Genomic DNA, 14,929 nt, shown 5'->3' with positions numbered 1-14,929 from the left:
CACTGATGGGGAGCACTAAGTTGGGGTCGAGGCGAGATAGTGGGGGAAGAGTGAGACCAAAGCCGGTGAGATAAGGCAGCTCCGCGCCGCACAGCGCAGGGCAGTGGACTCTGTGCACCCCCGGGGTCCACCCGTGTCGTGTCCCCCTCCCACCCCCCGCCCCACTCAAGGCAATTAACGTCCCGCCCAGGTGGAAAGCGAGAGTTTATGTGGTGGACGGTGAGTTTCAGGTTGGGGATGAATCGTCTTCCACCAAGAAAAATAAGCACCAGGTGCAAGAGCTTCCCCCGCACGCTCTTCCCACGCAAACGCAATCTCGGCCCCGTCGGTGGAGGCTCGGGCACTTTTTCGCTCCCATAGGAGACGATCAGCGGTTTCCCGTGGGATGTCCGGAGCCCGGACACCTGCAGCCTCTGGCTGGCCTGCAGCTCTGCCTCTGTTTTAGTTTATTTTTTTCGAGTCTGGCGAGTTTTCATCCAAGGAGAGCCCTCGTGGCAAACACGGGCTTTTACAGAGGAGATACGGTCAGAAACCCGCAGATTCCCGGGCTCCCCGGATAGCTGGTGCCGGACAAAGCCTGTTCATCTGCGAATTCTGCGCCCGGCTGCTGGAAACGGGCAGTAATTCCCCGGTGTGCGGTTCCGCCGCCGCGCCGCGCCTTTCCCAGGCCACGGGAGCCCCCGCGGGACGGTCCCTTTCGGGATGGAGGCGGCAGGTCAACCCGCCGGCCGGTCAGGAAAGTTTAAACACGTCTCTCGCCTGTTTCGCACCACACACGACGGCGAAAAGTTGCCACGCACGGCGTGTAGCAAGCCACGCTTTTGAACGAGGTACGAAAAGAAGCGCAGGGGCTGGATCCAGCGTTTGGAAGCCTCTGCGGCGGCTTCCCCGCAGTTGCAGTTTTCGGACGTGCAACTGGTCCGTTGGGGGGGGGGGGGGGGGGGGGGGGGGGAGAGGGGGGGATTTGAAACCCAGGGCTTAAAATGAGCGCTGTTCCAAGGGGTGTCGCGCTGGGGAAAGGTTTAAAGCGCGTGTGCGTGGAGGTGTGCGCGTACGCACGTGGCGGTGTGTGCCCGCACACCCTGCGCCCTCCCGAAACGACAAAAACAAACCAAACGAAATCCCTCACGGGATTCATAAATACATAGAGACGATGCGGCCCTAAGGCTCCCTGTGGCTTTTTCCCGCGGCGGGCCAGCGCAGGCTTCCCACCCGTGGGCCCGTGGGCCGCTGCCGGCTGCGCCGCGGGGTGGGCGGGGGCTGACCAGCGGCCGGCAGGGGGCGCTGCCGCCCCGCGGATTGCGCACCGGGGCCCGCGCCCGCGGCTGCTGCCACCGCGCCCCGGGCAGCGTGGGGGGGGACACACGGGACACGGGACACGACGCGGACACACCGGGCAGGGACCGGGCAGGGGACGTGTGCGGGGGGGGGAGAATGAGCTTCGGGGCCGAGCGGTGCGCCCCGGCGAGGTGCGCTGCCGTTCCCGCGCTGCTCGTTTGCTCCCGCACGCCCCGGCGGGATGTTCTCCCCGCCTCCCTCCGCACATGTTGACGCTTAAAATGAGCCGGAGTCTGGCACGGATGGGCGCAGATTACGGCTTCGTGTGTAAACCCGGGGGGTTTTGCTCTTTTTCTTGGTGTCCCCCGTTACTAACGTCATTTTGGAACCTCAAATCCGACCTTCTCGAGACGAAAATAGGTGCGCGAAACAAAGCCCGCGGCTGGCCAGGGCCAGGCCGGGCTTGTGCAGCGCCAGGTGGCCGGGAGGGAAAGGGAGGGAGGTCGGGAACGAGAGGGGAGGATGTTCTGAATTAGCGTCGAATAGAAAAAAAAAAAAAAACTAAAGCGACGGTCCTGGATTGCTGTTACCCGGGACCGACGGGAGGGAACCCGGGCAGCGAGGCCGTTTTCCCAGTCTCCCGCAGCCCCCGCCGGCCGGTGAGACGGGGCCCCGGTGGCACCAGAGCTGGCTCGGCTTTGCAGGGCCGAAATAGGGGTGTGAGGATTTCGGGGCTGGTCTACTCTATGGGGAAGCCCGTGGAAAGCACCCCGTGTGTGCGCCCCACTCCGGAGCCATGGCTGCGTGGAGAGCGAGGCCCTGTGTGCACTGGGCTCCGGGTGCTCGGGAGCACCCAGGACCGGCAGCGACACCCCCTCGGACCAAATCCACCTGCTCGGCGGAGGTCCCGGGGGTGCCCCGGCGCGGCAGGACCCCGGCGTCTCCCGCAGCCCCACAGCCCGTCCCGGCTCCGGGCCGCCCGGCTCGGCTCGGCTCCTAGCTGCGCTTCGCGGGTTCCCGTCTTTCCCGCCACGTATTGCGCTTTTGTGAAGGGCTCGCAGCACACTTAGACATACTGACTGGGATTTAGGACCGTCCAGAAACGAATTAAACGAGGCATTTCACCCGCTCCTTTAACTCACGCAGCCTCCCCGCCAGACACGACCTTCCTGGGCCACTTCTCCTCCCCGCTGTTGGGCACGGGTCCCTGGGACCGGAGAGGGAAGGGGGAGACGGATCCCCCCTGGAAAATAAAGTTAAAGGGAGGCTGAAACTTCCCTCACTGCCATCCCCCCACCCGCGGAAGTTCAGCCTGGATCAGCCCGTAAACAACCGTCTTACCCCGAGGTCTCCCGCATCTGAGGCCTTCCTCGCATTTTCTTCTTGGCTCGGCTTTTAAAAGATGAGTATTAGTTTGGAAATCCGAAGCTAGTGCCTTTGAGGCCAGCCATGTAATTTGACTGCGAATGTAGCGCACCCCTCCCTCCGAGAGAGGCTGCCGCTAAGTGCGCTTGGAGCAGATCGGGGATTGCTGGGAAGGGAGCCCCTGCCAGATTTTCTCCTTGTAGACGCCAAGAGGACAGCGAGAGCAGCCTGTCAAGACGCTGGGTAGGAAAAGTTCAAGAGAGAACCTTCGGGAGATGTTCCCGGGGCAGCCCTGGCTGGAGTGGAGCGGCCCCGGCCGGGGGAGCACGAACACGGGGTCCACACGGGCCTTGAGCTGCGCGGGAGGAGCCCACAAGAAACGGCCACGGCAACGAGTGGGAAAGAGATACAGAAATGTAGGGGGAAGCGGAAAATCCTGAGAAATGCCATCCCGAGTTCCCTTGGTTTTTGTTCTGACTGTCCCCGGCCTGTTTTTTTCTCTGTGACAAAATCCAGAGAGAGCTGGCGCTCCCCAGGATCTGCTCGTGGTTTCTCTGCCTGTGTGTATCCACGCACAGACACACAGACATATATATATATATATATACACACACAGATATGTAGATGTACGCATGTAGGCACAGAGAGCGAGCAGGGCTCGGGGCGGCGCAGGGACCTCCAGGTTGCTGCGGCCGGGATCATCCAGGCGAAATCGGATTTGGCAGGGGAGAGCCCCCCGCTGCAGCTGCAGCCTCCTCTGCTGAGCTCCGGAACAACGGGACCCTCCTTCGGGAAGGGATTTTAGGCTAGAGGATGCTTCCCCGGCGGTAAAGAGGGTTGAGGGAAAATTATGGAGCGTTTTGGAGAGTTATCCCCGTTCTGCGTGTGTGAGGGTTTTTTTCACACGGTTATAATTTCTCCCTCCCCAACTGCTAAATTACTTGGTGCAGTTTTCAAAGGAGCCCTGTGATTATGTCAGGATGTCTGGAAACAAACAAAAAAACCCCAAACAAACAAAAAACAAAACCAAAACCAAAACAAAACAAAACAGGGTAAAAAGAGAATTGAAGTTTTTCCAATTCAGATTCATTCCGTAGTCCCGAAGAAGTGTGAATACGCAGATGCAGAACACGGCTCTTCCTAGGAGAAGTTTCTCTTTTTTTCCTCTTCAGTGCTCAAGAACCAAGACCCCGGTCGAAAGCAGCACATCAAACACCCGTCGCATTATAGGGCACTTTCTCAGCCTCGCTCAGGTCAATAACCCCACATCTCTGCTAGAAGAGCGTTACCACCGGTTGAGGGGAAAAAAAGTTACACGGAAAAGGGGCGAGGAGACTTAAAAAGTTAATATACTAGCGATTGGCGAGGGACACGAGTGGGGCTGGAGGCAAATCCTTCTCTCCCCTCCGCAGCAAGCTCAGCTCAGTGGGGCCGGAGCCCTGTGCCGGTGGCTGCCCGGCTGGCTGCGGGCGGGAGAGCTTTTCCCAAACGTGTGAGACCTGGGAGAATGGCACCTCGCTGCAAAATCTGTCAGAAGACTTGAGTTACGCCGTACAAACATCTCTCTCACTTTGTCTCTGCAATCGTATGCACGTGTGGATATAGCTGTCTATACGTACAGCCACCCAACGCCTGGAGAACAGATTTACATCTCGTACGGAAAGTGAACTTCTCCCTCCACACAGTGCGCACAGCACGGGGTACACAAAGGAAAACACGTCCCCAAACAAAGGCGCACAAACCCCGGCATCCTTGCGTGCCCAACACCGCTTTGTCACCGATATTTAGTTGGTCGGATTGGTATTGTGTTAAAAATATCGCTAGCTGCAAACAGCCGCCTTTAAGAGAGAGCGGGGAAGGAGAGGAGAGTTCAGCTCGCCCTTTACTGGGAAGAAGCGAGGACCGTTTAGACAGCGATTTTTAAGCATATTTTTATGCAGCGGAGTAACGGATTCTTTGTGTATAAAGTGGAAAGAAAATAGAAAACAAAGTCCGGGAACGAAGGAAAGAAACGCTAGACTGGTTTTAAGACTCCCCCCATCCCTTGGTTCAACAGAAACATTAATTTACATTAGCAATTCCGCATCTTCAAGATAAATTACACAGCGGCGTAATAGATTTAAAGTACGCCAGATTTTTTATCATTAATTGTAAATGTGCAAAATACCTGCTGGTACTTCACTTTAGAAGAATGTAATTGGCAAAAATGGGAGGCTGATGAATAGATAATAGATCCTTAACTACCAATAAACAGTAAGCACCAGCCAAGAGTATTAGGATGTGATCATAATTATTCTGCAGCCCCAGCCAATGGGAGGAGGAGAACTCAGCCCTAAAATCATCCCCGGACCCAAAGGTAATCGCGAAAATACGGACAAGGCTGGAACTGGAGACTTGCTCCCCTGTCCCGTCTGCGAGAGACCGGCGTGTCCCAGCTTTGCATAATGCGACTGCCCTCCGCTTTGTTTTCCGCACCGCGCGGTGCGGGGAGTGCGAAGGAGCAAAAGGGGGAATAAATAAGTTCGGAGGAGGAGGAGGAGGAGGGCGACCCGCTTTCTCACCGGGACGAAACCTTTCCCGAGCGGGGCATCTCTCCCGGACTCCCCGGGGCTGATCAAGGTAACCTCGCCGGGCTGAGAGCACCCGAGAGGTGGCAGGGAGAGGGGTGTCAGGCTGGCAGAGCGGCCCTAACCCCCCCCCCCTCGCCCCCCCGAGAGGAGATGCGGCGCCCCCCGCCCCGCGCACCCCCGTTGACCCCCCCCTTTCCGTCCTCCCCCCCCCCCCCCCCCGTTCCCCCCCCCGTCCCCCTACCTTGGTCGCCGGGCGGCGGCAGGGGAGGGAGGGAGGGAGGGAGGAGGGAGGGAGGAGGGAGGAGGGAGGAGGAAGGGCAGCGCGGCGGCGGAGCGGAGCGGAGCGGGGCCGGGCGCGGCGCTGCGCGGGGGCGCGGGCGAGGCTGCGCGGGGCGCCGCGCTCCCCCCGCGCTGGCGGGCGCGCTCCCGCCGCACTCCGATCCGCGCCGCGCCGCGGCTCCATCCCTCCCGATGGCGCTGCCCGGCGCTCGCCTCCCCTCTGACGCACTTTAAAGAGTCTCCCCCTTCAACCTCAAGGCGAGTAATAGCGACCAATCATCAAGCCATTTACCAGGCTTCAGAGGAAGCTGTTTATGTGATCCCAGCACTAATTAGGCTCATGAACTAACAAATCGTTTGCACAACTTGTGAAGGGGCCGATCACATCCATGGATTGTCTTTGGACTTAGGGAGGGAGGGGGGGGCGACCGCCTTTTCCTTGCAGGAGGGAAACTTCTCCCAGCAACTTTTGTGTGTGTGTGTGTGTGTGTGTGTGTGTGTGTGTGCGTGCGTGGTGCGTGTGTGTGTCTCCCTTTTGGGTACCGCTGGCTGCCGCTGCCTCCTTTTCCTCCAGCCCCTGTCTATTTATGTGTGTATCTATCCCTCCTCAAGTCACTCCCTGCTGCAAACTTCCCCGGATCGTCTCCCGCGCACCAGAGAGAGCCAGGCAGAGATTTGGTCGGGGACTCTCGCCGCGGCAGCATGTTTCAGCCCACACCCAAGCGGTGTTTCACCATCGAGTCGCTGGTGGCCAAAGACAGCCCCTTGCCCGCGTCTCGCTCCGAGGATCCTATCCGGCCGGCGGCGCTCAGCTATGCCAATTCCAGCCCGATGAACCCCTTTCTCAACGGCTTCCACTCCACTGGCAGGGGGGTCTACTCCAACCCGGACTTGGTCTTTGCAGAGGCCGTCTCCCACCCGCCTAACCCGGCCGTGCCGGTCCATCCCGTGCCCCCTCCCCACGCCCTGGCCGCCCACCCGCTGCCCGCTTCGCACTCCACGCACCCGCTCTTCGCCTCGCAGCAAAGGGATCCCTCCACCTTCTACCCCTGGCTAATACACCGCTACCGGTATCTGGGCCACAGGTTCCAAGGTACGTGCAACTTTTCTTCTCCCACCGATCCACCCCTCCGGCCCCGGGCCGGTCCCCGCAGGGCGGGCGCGGGGGGACGGCGGGCGGGCGGCCGCTGCCCGGAGCCGCGGGCTCGGCTCGGCCGGGCCAAGGCTCTTTTGTGCCTGCCTCCGCCGCCTCCCAACTCGAGGAGCTGTCAGAACCGAGGGCTTTGGGCTTGGTTTTGCTTTGCTCCTTTTCCCGGTTTGTTTTGGTTTCCCTGGGAGGAGGGGGGCAGGCGGGAAGGCAAGGCCGGGACTTCGGCGGCTTTCTCGCCCCGATTAAAAACAAGGGGAGGAAAAAGGTGGAGAGTTTATTGTTCCGGTGGGTTAAAAGCGACGTAGGAGCCCCCGAAGGAAGCCTCCCCGCCGAGAGAGGAACGGAGGGGTCGCCAGGTTTCGGTTCCTCCGGGAAAGCGGCGGTGCCCGCCGGGCTGCCGGGGCCGGGCTGCCGGGGCCGCGGGGAGACGCCGCCACCGCCTCAAACCCGGCCGCTCCCCTGGGCAGTGGGGACGGGGGAAACCTGAAACGAACCCCAGAGAAAGGAGAAGGGGGGGGAGGAAAAAAAAAAAAAAAAAAAAAAAAAAAAAAAGATAAAAAGAAAACAAATAATCCCAAGGCCGGAGCAGCGCGGGGAGATGGGGCTGAGGAGCAGAGCCAGGGCTGGGGGCAGAGATGGCGATTCCCTCCGTACGGGCAGGGAAGGGCTCCCGGCTGCCAAGCGATTAATAACCGGCTGAAGGAAAATAACCAAACCCAATGGCTCACAATCAATAAAATCCCCCTTGTTTAACCCTTTCCAACCGGCAGCTTCTTCTCCGAAGGGTGAGCTGATTTCTCCCGTAATGGGTCCAGCTCCTGCCCCTTTCGCTATACACACATGCACACAGACAAAATCAACCTCCGATCGGAGGAATCCATCTGCTCTTCTTTTTTTTCCCCGGTATTTTTATTTGTTATTTCCGAACGAAAATAAACCACCTGCAATATCCAGTTCCCCGGCCTTCTGCAGCCGAGCCGTTTGCACCCTTGTTTGAAAAGGAGTTGCTCTCTCCGGAGCCAGGCGGACAGAGATACAAAATGGATTATTACCCTCTCAGAATAAAATTACAGGTTTCGCTCACCAAATTATTTGTCGCAGTCATCAGGCGATTGGTAAAGAGCGGTAGATGAAAGGCGGAAATGTCCTGGTGTTGAGCCACAGCCTGATTTCAAACACACCCTCCTCCTGCAACGATTTTTAATGCACTTACGGTGGCTTTCCCACCTTGGAGGGACCGACCCGGAGAAGCGGCACAGGGCCAACCCGGAGGGAGAAACCCACCAAACAGCCCCTGTGATTCCCCCCCCCGCCCCCCCGCTCCGCAGCAGGCCGGCTGGGATGGCTGCCCCGCGGCCTCACCGAAGTTTGTTTCTTTATTTCCCCTCCGGTTCCTGCAGCGGGCAGGGGCACGGCGGCGGCGGGAGCCCTCGCTCTGGGAAGCACCCCGAAAAAACGAAGGGGAGCGGGGGTGGAGAAGGGCCTCGGCAGGACTTTTGGGCGAGGGAAAAGGTAGAGGCCGGGGAAGCGGGCTGCCGGCTCCCGGAGCGCGGCGGCAGGACCGGGACCGGGGCTGGGACCGGGACCTGGTCCAGGGGGCTCGGCCGGGGCCGCACCGAACGCCGGTGCCCGCTGGCCGCGCCGGGAGAATGTAAATAACAAACAAACAAGGAAAGATGTAAGGCTGCCGGTGGGAGAGGGGAAGGGGGGGCATCTGCGGGGTGAAGCCGCAGACACCGCAGCCAGGGTCTGGCCAATTTTTTTTGCCTTTTTTTTTTTTTTTTTTTTTTTTTTTTTTTGTCCTCGTAGTGATCCCCTGGTTGTGTTTTTGTATTTGAACTTCTCCCGGTCCTCTCCTTCCCCTGCTCATTGTGCCTCCACCTATTTATTGAAGGAAAATTTTATACAAAAAAAGGAGCTGGGAAAAAAAATATAAAAGAAACTATAGTCGGATTTCTCCTGCGAATAATGGTGGGAGACAAAAATTCTTGTGCTGAAAAGTCCTCTCGAGTGCGTCTGGGAAAGGTGTTTTGCTAATCTCTGTTCTACCCTGTTGTCCAGGGAATGAAACCAGCCCGGAGAGCTTCCTATTGCACAATGCACTGGCCAGGAAACCCAAACGGATCCGTACAGCTTTCTCCCCATCCCAATTACTGAGACTGGAACATGCCTTTGAGAAGAACCATTATGTAGTAGGAGCAGAGAGAAAACAGCTGGCACACAGCCTCAGCCTCACAGAAACTCAGGTAAGGGGAAAGCAGGGAGCGGGCAGCTGGGAAAGCGAAAGTACTGGGATTTCCTTGGGTAAATCCACCCGGCCGGCCCGGAGATGCGGGCAAAAATCCGGGCAAATTCTGGGGGTGTTTAGGCCTCCGGCCCCGAGCCCAGCGAGAGGAGTGAGGGGTATTCCCCGTCGCCTGGGTGTTATAAACCCCTCTCCCGTTCGTGAGAGGCACCCAGCGCCGGTGCCCGGGGTGGCGGGGCTGGGACACGGCCTGGGTGTCCCCGGCGGAGCCGAGGGGGGAGCGGCGACATCTGCGATCTGCAAATGAAAGGAGGTCCTGGGCGTTTTTCCGTGGGACCGATGTGACCCTGAGGAAGTGGTTGAATGTTAGGGGAAAGGCCCCCAAAACAAAAGGCGGAGGGGAGAACCCCGCTTTGGATCCTACGGCAGAAATACGGTTTTTCGGATGATTTTTCAGTCGTTTCTTGCCCCGCGTCCGGCAGCGGGGCTGTGAGGGGCTAGTTCAGGAGGGCATAAAGATGAAAAATAAAAGCAGAGAAATTATTAACTACAAGGAATCCCCCCACACCCCCCCGCTGACTGGCTGCGGGCCAGAACCGCACCAGAGACTGTTTCGGTCGGTCTAGCTGGAGGGACGGTTTCTGCTCCGGTTACCCCGGGGCGAGGGTCTCGGCGGCGGGTAACGAGGCCGGACACGCGTGGGGTGGTGCGGAGCCAGCGGAGAGCGGGGCTGAGCATGGGGTCCCCCCCCGACGGCAGGGGTACCCACGGCCGGCGGGCCTGCTGCGAGGGTGTTTTTCACGCGGTTTTCTCCTCGCCGGAAGAAAGGCTGGGGTTTGGGGGGGTTGTTTGTTGTTGTTGTGTCGGGCTTTTGTTTTGTGCCCTTCCAGAAGGCTCGTGGAGAGAGGGCTCCAGATGGGCATTGTCTCTGCTACAGTATGTGGCACTGTACTTTAAAAAAAAAAAAAAAAAAAAAAAGCCAAAATACCCAGACGCAGCCTAGTTCAAAGTTCCCAGTAAACACAGCGTTCTCTGGGCGGATTAAGTTGTAACACTTTTTTTTTTTTTTTTTTTTTTTTTTTTTAGAAAAAAAAAAAACCCTCTCCTTTTCGTGGGGGAAGCAATAAAGAGGTTGGAGCTTTTGTTTTAAAATGTCTCCCTAACAAAACAATAAAAAGGGATCGCCACTTTTATGAGGTTCTCCGAACAAGGGACCGGTCACAGGCTTATTTCCACTGGAAAGCTGTATTTAAGGTGGTCTTTGTGCTGCTTGATTCCGAAGCTGGTTGGGGTCTTTTGTCCGGATGTCAAACCCCCAGTCCCCTACAAATGAGCTCCCTTTTGGGAGATCAGCGTGCAGAAATGAACCGTCCTCCCCTTCAATTAGCAAACTAAAAGCAAATTAAACTCACCCCTTGTTCCCCGCTCAGCTTTTTAATGGGGGACTTTTGGAGAATATGAAAATGCAGCAGAGATGTGTGTCCGGCCAGGCAGGTCTCTGTTCTGAAGAGGCAGCGAAGCGGGTTAAACCAGCTTATTAAAATGCTCTGGTTCCCTTTTCCCCCCTTGCTGAGGCCTTTATCAGGCACTTTCAGACAGAACCAGAGTTTAAACTGCTTTTTTAAAAAAATGTTTACCTTTGGCCGCTACAAGGAGTGTGGCCAGCCCTGGAGATAGCTCCCAGATCAATACTATCTGTAATTAAAGCACTGAAGTCAGCTGCCGGATGGTTAAGTCAGATTTATTCGGCGCTGAACAAATTCAGAGGGATATTTACGACGGCACTTACAGATCTCGCCTCACTACGATCGCTCCTGGACGGCGCGTCCCGGACAGACGCTGCGGGGACGTTTTTCTTTTCGGGGTTTTCCCTTTCATTTTATTCGGTTTTCCAAGAGGAAAAGCTCTCGTCTCGCCGCCCCGTTAGGAGGGACGAGGCCCCTGGCTCTGCTTTGCCCTGGCCCGGGGGGGGTGCTGGTCGGGGATCCCCTCGCAAACCGTCCCCCCCCACCCCGCCCCCCCGCCAAAGTCCCGATCGCTTTCCCGCTGTCGGCGGCCGCGGGTAACAAGAGCCGCCCCGGCGGCTGCCCCGACGGCGGGGCCGGCGTGCTGACAGCCCACCGCCGCTCAGCCACGCTTTGTTTTCCTCTCGTGGGGTGCCTGGCGCCACGCGCGGGACACTTCGCGGGGCTACTCGTGCGCGAAAGGTCCGCGCCTTCGCGCCAGTTTTACGGCCGCGGTGCCTCCCGCCTGCGGCGCTGGCCGCGGCGCGGAGCCGCGCACACGCGGCGGTTTCGGCTGCCCGCTCCTGCACGCGTGGGTTATTTGGAAGCGCCTGGTGGGCGTGGGCAAGGGTGCCTGTGCCTTTCCCGGAGAGGTTTAGGCGGCGCAGGGGGCCCCGGCTGCGCTCGCCCCACTCGCGGGTGGGCAGCGGTGCAGGCAGGGCGCGGAGCGGGCAGGACGGGGTGCAGGCAGGACGGGGTGCAGGCAGGACGGGGTGCAGGCAGGGCAGGGTGCAGGCAGGGCAGGGTGCAGGCAGGGCAGGGAGCAAGCAGAGCCCCTCGGCAGGGCAGCGGGCGGCGGACAGCCCCGGCGTCCGGGCAGGCGTCGGACTAACGCCCGGTGCCTTTCCTCCCGCAGGTAAAAGTATGGTTTCAGAACAGACGGACAAAGTTCAAGCGGCAAAAGTTGGAGGAGGAAGGTTCAGACTCACAACAGAAGAAAAAAGGGACTCATCACATTAACCGGTGGAGAATCGCCACCAAACAAGCCAGTCCAGAGGAAATCGACGTCACGTCGGACGATTAAAAACTGGCACTTTTGGACTTTTCAAAGCCAGGCACCCCACCAACAGAAAGTGTTAAAGGCTCACCCCACCCACCCCACCCACACCCTCGGCGTGGCGGTGCGGGGAAGGGACACGAAGGGAGATCTTCATCAAAAGTGCCCGCCTGGGAGGGCAGCTGGGAGCGAGAGAGGGCGAACCCACGAGGGGCCCGAACTGTGGCACTGCCGGCACCGCTCTGGCAAGGGGGCATCTGTCAATCAAAGCCAAAACACCGGGACGAGGTGATTGACAGGTATTCCGTTTCTCGCAGTCCACTTTTAAAAGCGTAACGTCAAAAAAAATTACAAAAAAAAAAAAAAATTGAAAAAAAAATCTTAAAAAGGAAAAAAAAAAAAAAAAACAAACGAAACAACACCCCCATACCCCCAACCAAACCAGAAAAATTACCATTTTACAGGACATTTTGCACTTCACAGTTTTTTCCGTCTTTGAAAGAGAAATTTCCATAAGCAGCCAAAACCCACACCTGTTTCAGAAACTTGAATTGCATGTGTAAAGCCGTCTGGGCAAAAAAAAAAAAAAAAAAAAGAAAAAAAAAAAAAAACAAAAAAACCAAAACAAAAAACCGGAAAAAAAAACGGAAAAAAAAAAAAGAAAAAGCGGAAAAAAATTACCCCAGTTCCTAAAGACAGAAATGAATTGTGATTTTTTTTTTTCCCTTTAAGACAGGTTCTGTGTGCTTTTTAATTTTATTTTACGAGAAATGTGCAGTCTGTAAACATTTTATGATAACTTCTGGCGTCAAAGTGTTTGTGAAAGCTAAATGAAGTAGCAGTAACAAAGCATAGTGTTCCTTCCGGATGGACAACCACGGTGGGGCAGGGGAGGGACGGGAGGGAAAGTAGGGGGTGGGGGACTGGGGCTGGTCATAACTTTTGCTGCCAAAAAAAAAAAAAATTCAATCAAATTATTTCCCCCTCCCCCCCCCTCCCCCCCGCGCTTGTATCCCCATTGCAAAACCGGATGATTATTATTTTTAAGATTAATAAAACGCAAACCCAGCGACCAGGTTTGGCGGTGGGGACACCTCCCAAGATGGGAAGATCCAGAGAAAAGGGACTTAAAATCGCGGATTGATTTTTTTTATTTTTTTTTTCTAATGGCCATTTTCATTGGGGCAATTTTCAAGCACTGACCTTATAATATTCCGAGATCATAGAGCTACTAAAAAAACGTGACAAATGTTTCCTTCATGTCTCCTATACCAGAATGTAAATATTTTTGTGTTTTGTGTTTAATTTGTTAGAATTCTAACACACTATATACTTCCAAGAAGTATGTCATTGTCAATATTTTGTCAATAAAGATTTATCAATATGCCCTAAATTTTTAAGCAATATATTTTCCCCTTCCCACCAAATTTCTCGGAAACCGGTAGGTTTCCCCCCTCCCCGCCCCCTGTTTTTAGCTGCTGAACCCCTGCGGTGGGAGCCTGAGCTCCCGCGGCCGCGCCGCGCATTCCTGCGGCCATCGGCGCGTTTTCTTAATGAATTCACTGACTGGTATATAGACCTCTAAAAATAAGCCGCAGAAACCCACTAGCTGTAAATAAATACCTTTAAAACAAAAACAAAAACAAAAACCAAACCAAACCAACAACAAACTCAACCTTTTCCCTGGTTAGAAACTGAAGTGCGAACCGGCTCGTAATGGGAAGGTGAAACTGGTCCGCAGCAGCGTTGCTCCGCTGAGAGGGAGAGAGGTTTGCCTTGGCAAAAATATGGATTTTATTTAGAGGGACAGGATTCCCCCCCCCCCCCCCCCCCCCCCCCCGTCTTTTCAATTCCCTGCCAGGTCGTTGCGGTGAGGGCAGGTCCTGGGAGGCTGCGCCCCCGCCGCTGCTCGCCTCGCCGCTCCACGGGAGCGATCCTGGGCACACGGTAAAACCCTGACATTAAAGACATGGAGGTGAAAAAAAAAAAAAAAAAAAAAAAAAAGTTGCTCTGGGTCCTTGAGGAAACTAGCTGGTTTTCTGGGGGTACACAGTTGTTTTTTCATGCTTCATTTGCTCCTTAGCCTGATAGACTGCATTAATCAGTTTTATTTCCATTGATAGAGAAACCTCGTCTGCTCTGTTCGAGCTACAAAGAATCCTGCAAGCTTTTGTGAAAGTGCAAATCAGTTTAGGCAATTATCATACCAGGAATATGAAGGGGAAAGAGGAGGCATTGCCCAGTGGTCTCCTTTAATCTCTTAATCCGTGGATCCAGGGGGGCTAGTTGGACATAATTTAGGACAATCTGACTACCCTTTACACTGTGATAAGGCGAAGTTACAATGCATCGCGAAAATACGAGCTTTGTTAAACATCCTGCCTTGAAAAGTTAAGATTAGACATTCTGTGCACGTGTTGGCTCTATCGGGTACTATGTAAATTTTTTTTTTTTTTAAACCCGATCTTATTTTTATTTAACATTGCTCCTTATACAATCCCGGTGACTTTCCATTCACTAGTGCTACAAATATGAGAGAGGCCCAGGCAGGGTTAGGACGCATGTCGCAATGCAGTCCCTTCTATTTAAATCTAGGCTAATTATTTAGTATAGCTATTCCCAAGGTAAACTTCTCGTTGCGTTTCCCCCCTCGTCGAACAGCTGATGGTGCAGATCGTGAAACCAAGCAGGGCGCAGATTTCACCTTAACTCGCCCAAGTTGGCTTGTGCTCCACTTCAAACCCATGCAAATGGGCAAACATTAAACGGATCGTGGCTGAACAGCAGACTTGGGCCTTTCTAGAAATTGTTTCCCATCTTGATAAAAAGCTTATTTCTGCAGGAACCATATACTTCTTTTTCCTCCTTTTTTTTTTTTTTTTTTTTTTTTTTTTTAGGGAAGAGAGGGAGAGAGGGGAAAAAAAATTAAGCGTCCTATGTAGCGTAACAGCAATAAAATCTTCAGAGAATGCCATTAGCTTTGAAAAAAAACCCTAAAAGCTTTATTACAAACCAAGCTTTGAAAATAGGGGGGATTAGGAGTCTGAAAGGGTCCCACAATGGTTAGAAGAAAAGGTTTCATGCTAATGAGGTTAATGCCCTTTGTATCTCAGGACTCCACAACTTCATTACTCCCTATCTCCGGCTGCACCAAGCGGCTCAGAACACTGCAATCCACTCCAGCTCTCCCCTGCCTTGCCTAGAGAAGGATTTGATAGCAGCTCTGTTCAAACTAGATAATTATATCTTTTCAAGTCGGAA

The 14,929-nt window shown here is 55.2% G+C and overlaps 1 protein-coding gene across 3 annotated transcripts; it reads left to right on the top strand.

The window, feature by feature from the left end:
* The first annotated feature begins 769 nt into the window (after positions 1-769).
* Positions 770-12,307, top strand: EMX2 (empty spiracles homeobox 2). Of its 3 annotated transcripts, none has more exons than XM_042796127.1 (4): positions 770-830; positions 6,105-6,585; positions 8,704-8,888; positions 11,528-12,307. In XM_042796127.1, exons 2-4 carry the CDS (start codon positions 6,195-6,197, stop codon positions 11,693-11,695), a joined length of 744 nt encoding a protein of 247 aa, XP_042652061.1. In that variant the 5' UTR covers positions 770-830; positions 6,105-6,194; the 3' UTR covers positions 11,696-12,307. The 3 variants fall into 3 exon arrangements, with proteins under 3 accessions (XP_042652061.1, XP_042652021.1, XP_042652096.1); XM_042796087.1 differs by lacking the exon at positions 770-830 and adding an exon at positions 5,051-5,262; XM_042796162.1 differs by lacking the exons at positions 770-830; positions 8,704-8,888 and having other exon boundaries at positions 5,643-6,585; positions 11,528-11,631.
* Positions 12,308-14,929: the final 2,622 nt, after the last annotated feature.

This window comes from Tyto alba, unplaced genomic scaffold (genome assembly GCF_018691265.1).
Source record: "Tyto alba isolate M040663 unplaced genomic scaffold, T.alba_DEE_v4.0 Super-Scaffold_1, whole genome shotgun sequence".
Taxonomy (NCBI): domain Eukaryota; kingdom Metazoa; phylum Chordata; class Aves; order Strigiformes; family Tytonidae; genus Tyto; species Tyto alba.
The sequence above is the reverse complement of the archived record's forward strand: the minus strand, read 5'-3'. Positions and strand labels throughout refer to the sequence as shown.

Excerpts from the sequence above, each read along its gene's own strand:
- EMX2 (XM_042796127.1), top strand. The coding sequence starts at position 6,195 with ATGTTTCAGCCCACACCCAAGCGGTGTTTCACCATCGAGTCGCTGGTG. Across the intron at positions 6,586-8,703 it reads TCTGGGCCACAGGTTCCAAG|GGAATGAAACCAGCCCGGAG; the intron begins GTACGTGCAACT and ends CCTGTTGTCCAG. Across the intron at positions 8,889-11,527 it reads TCAGCCTCACAGAAACTCAG|GTAAAAGTATGGTTTCAGAA; the intron begins GTAAGGGGAAAG and ends TTCCTCCCGCAG.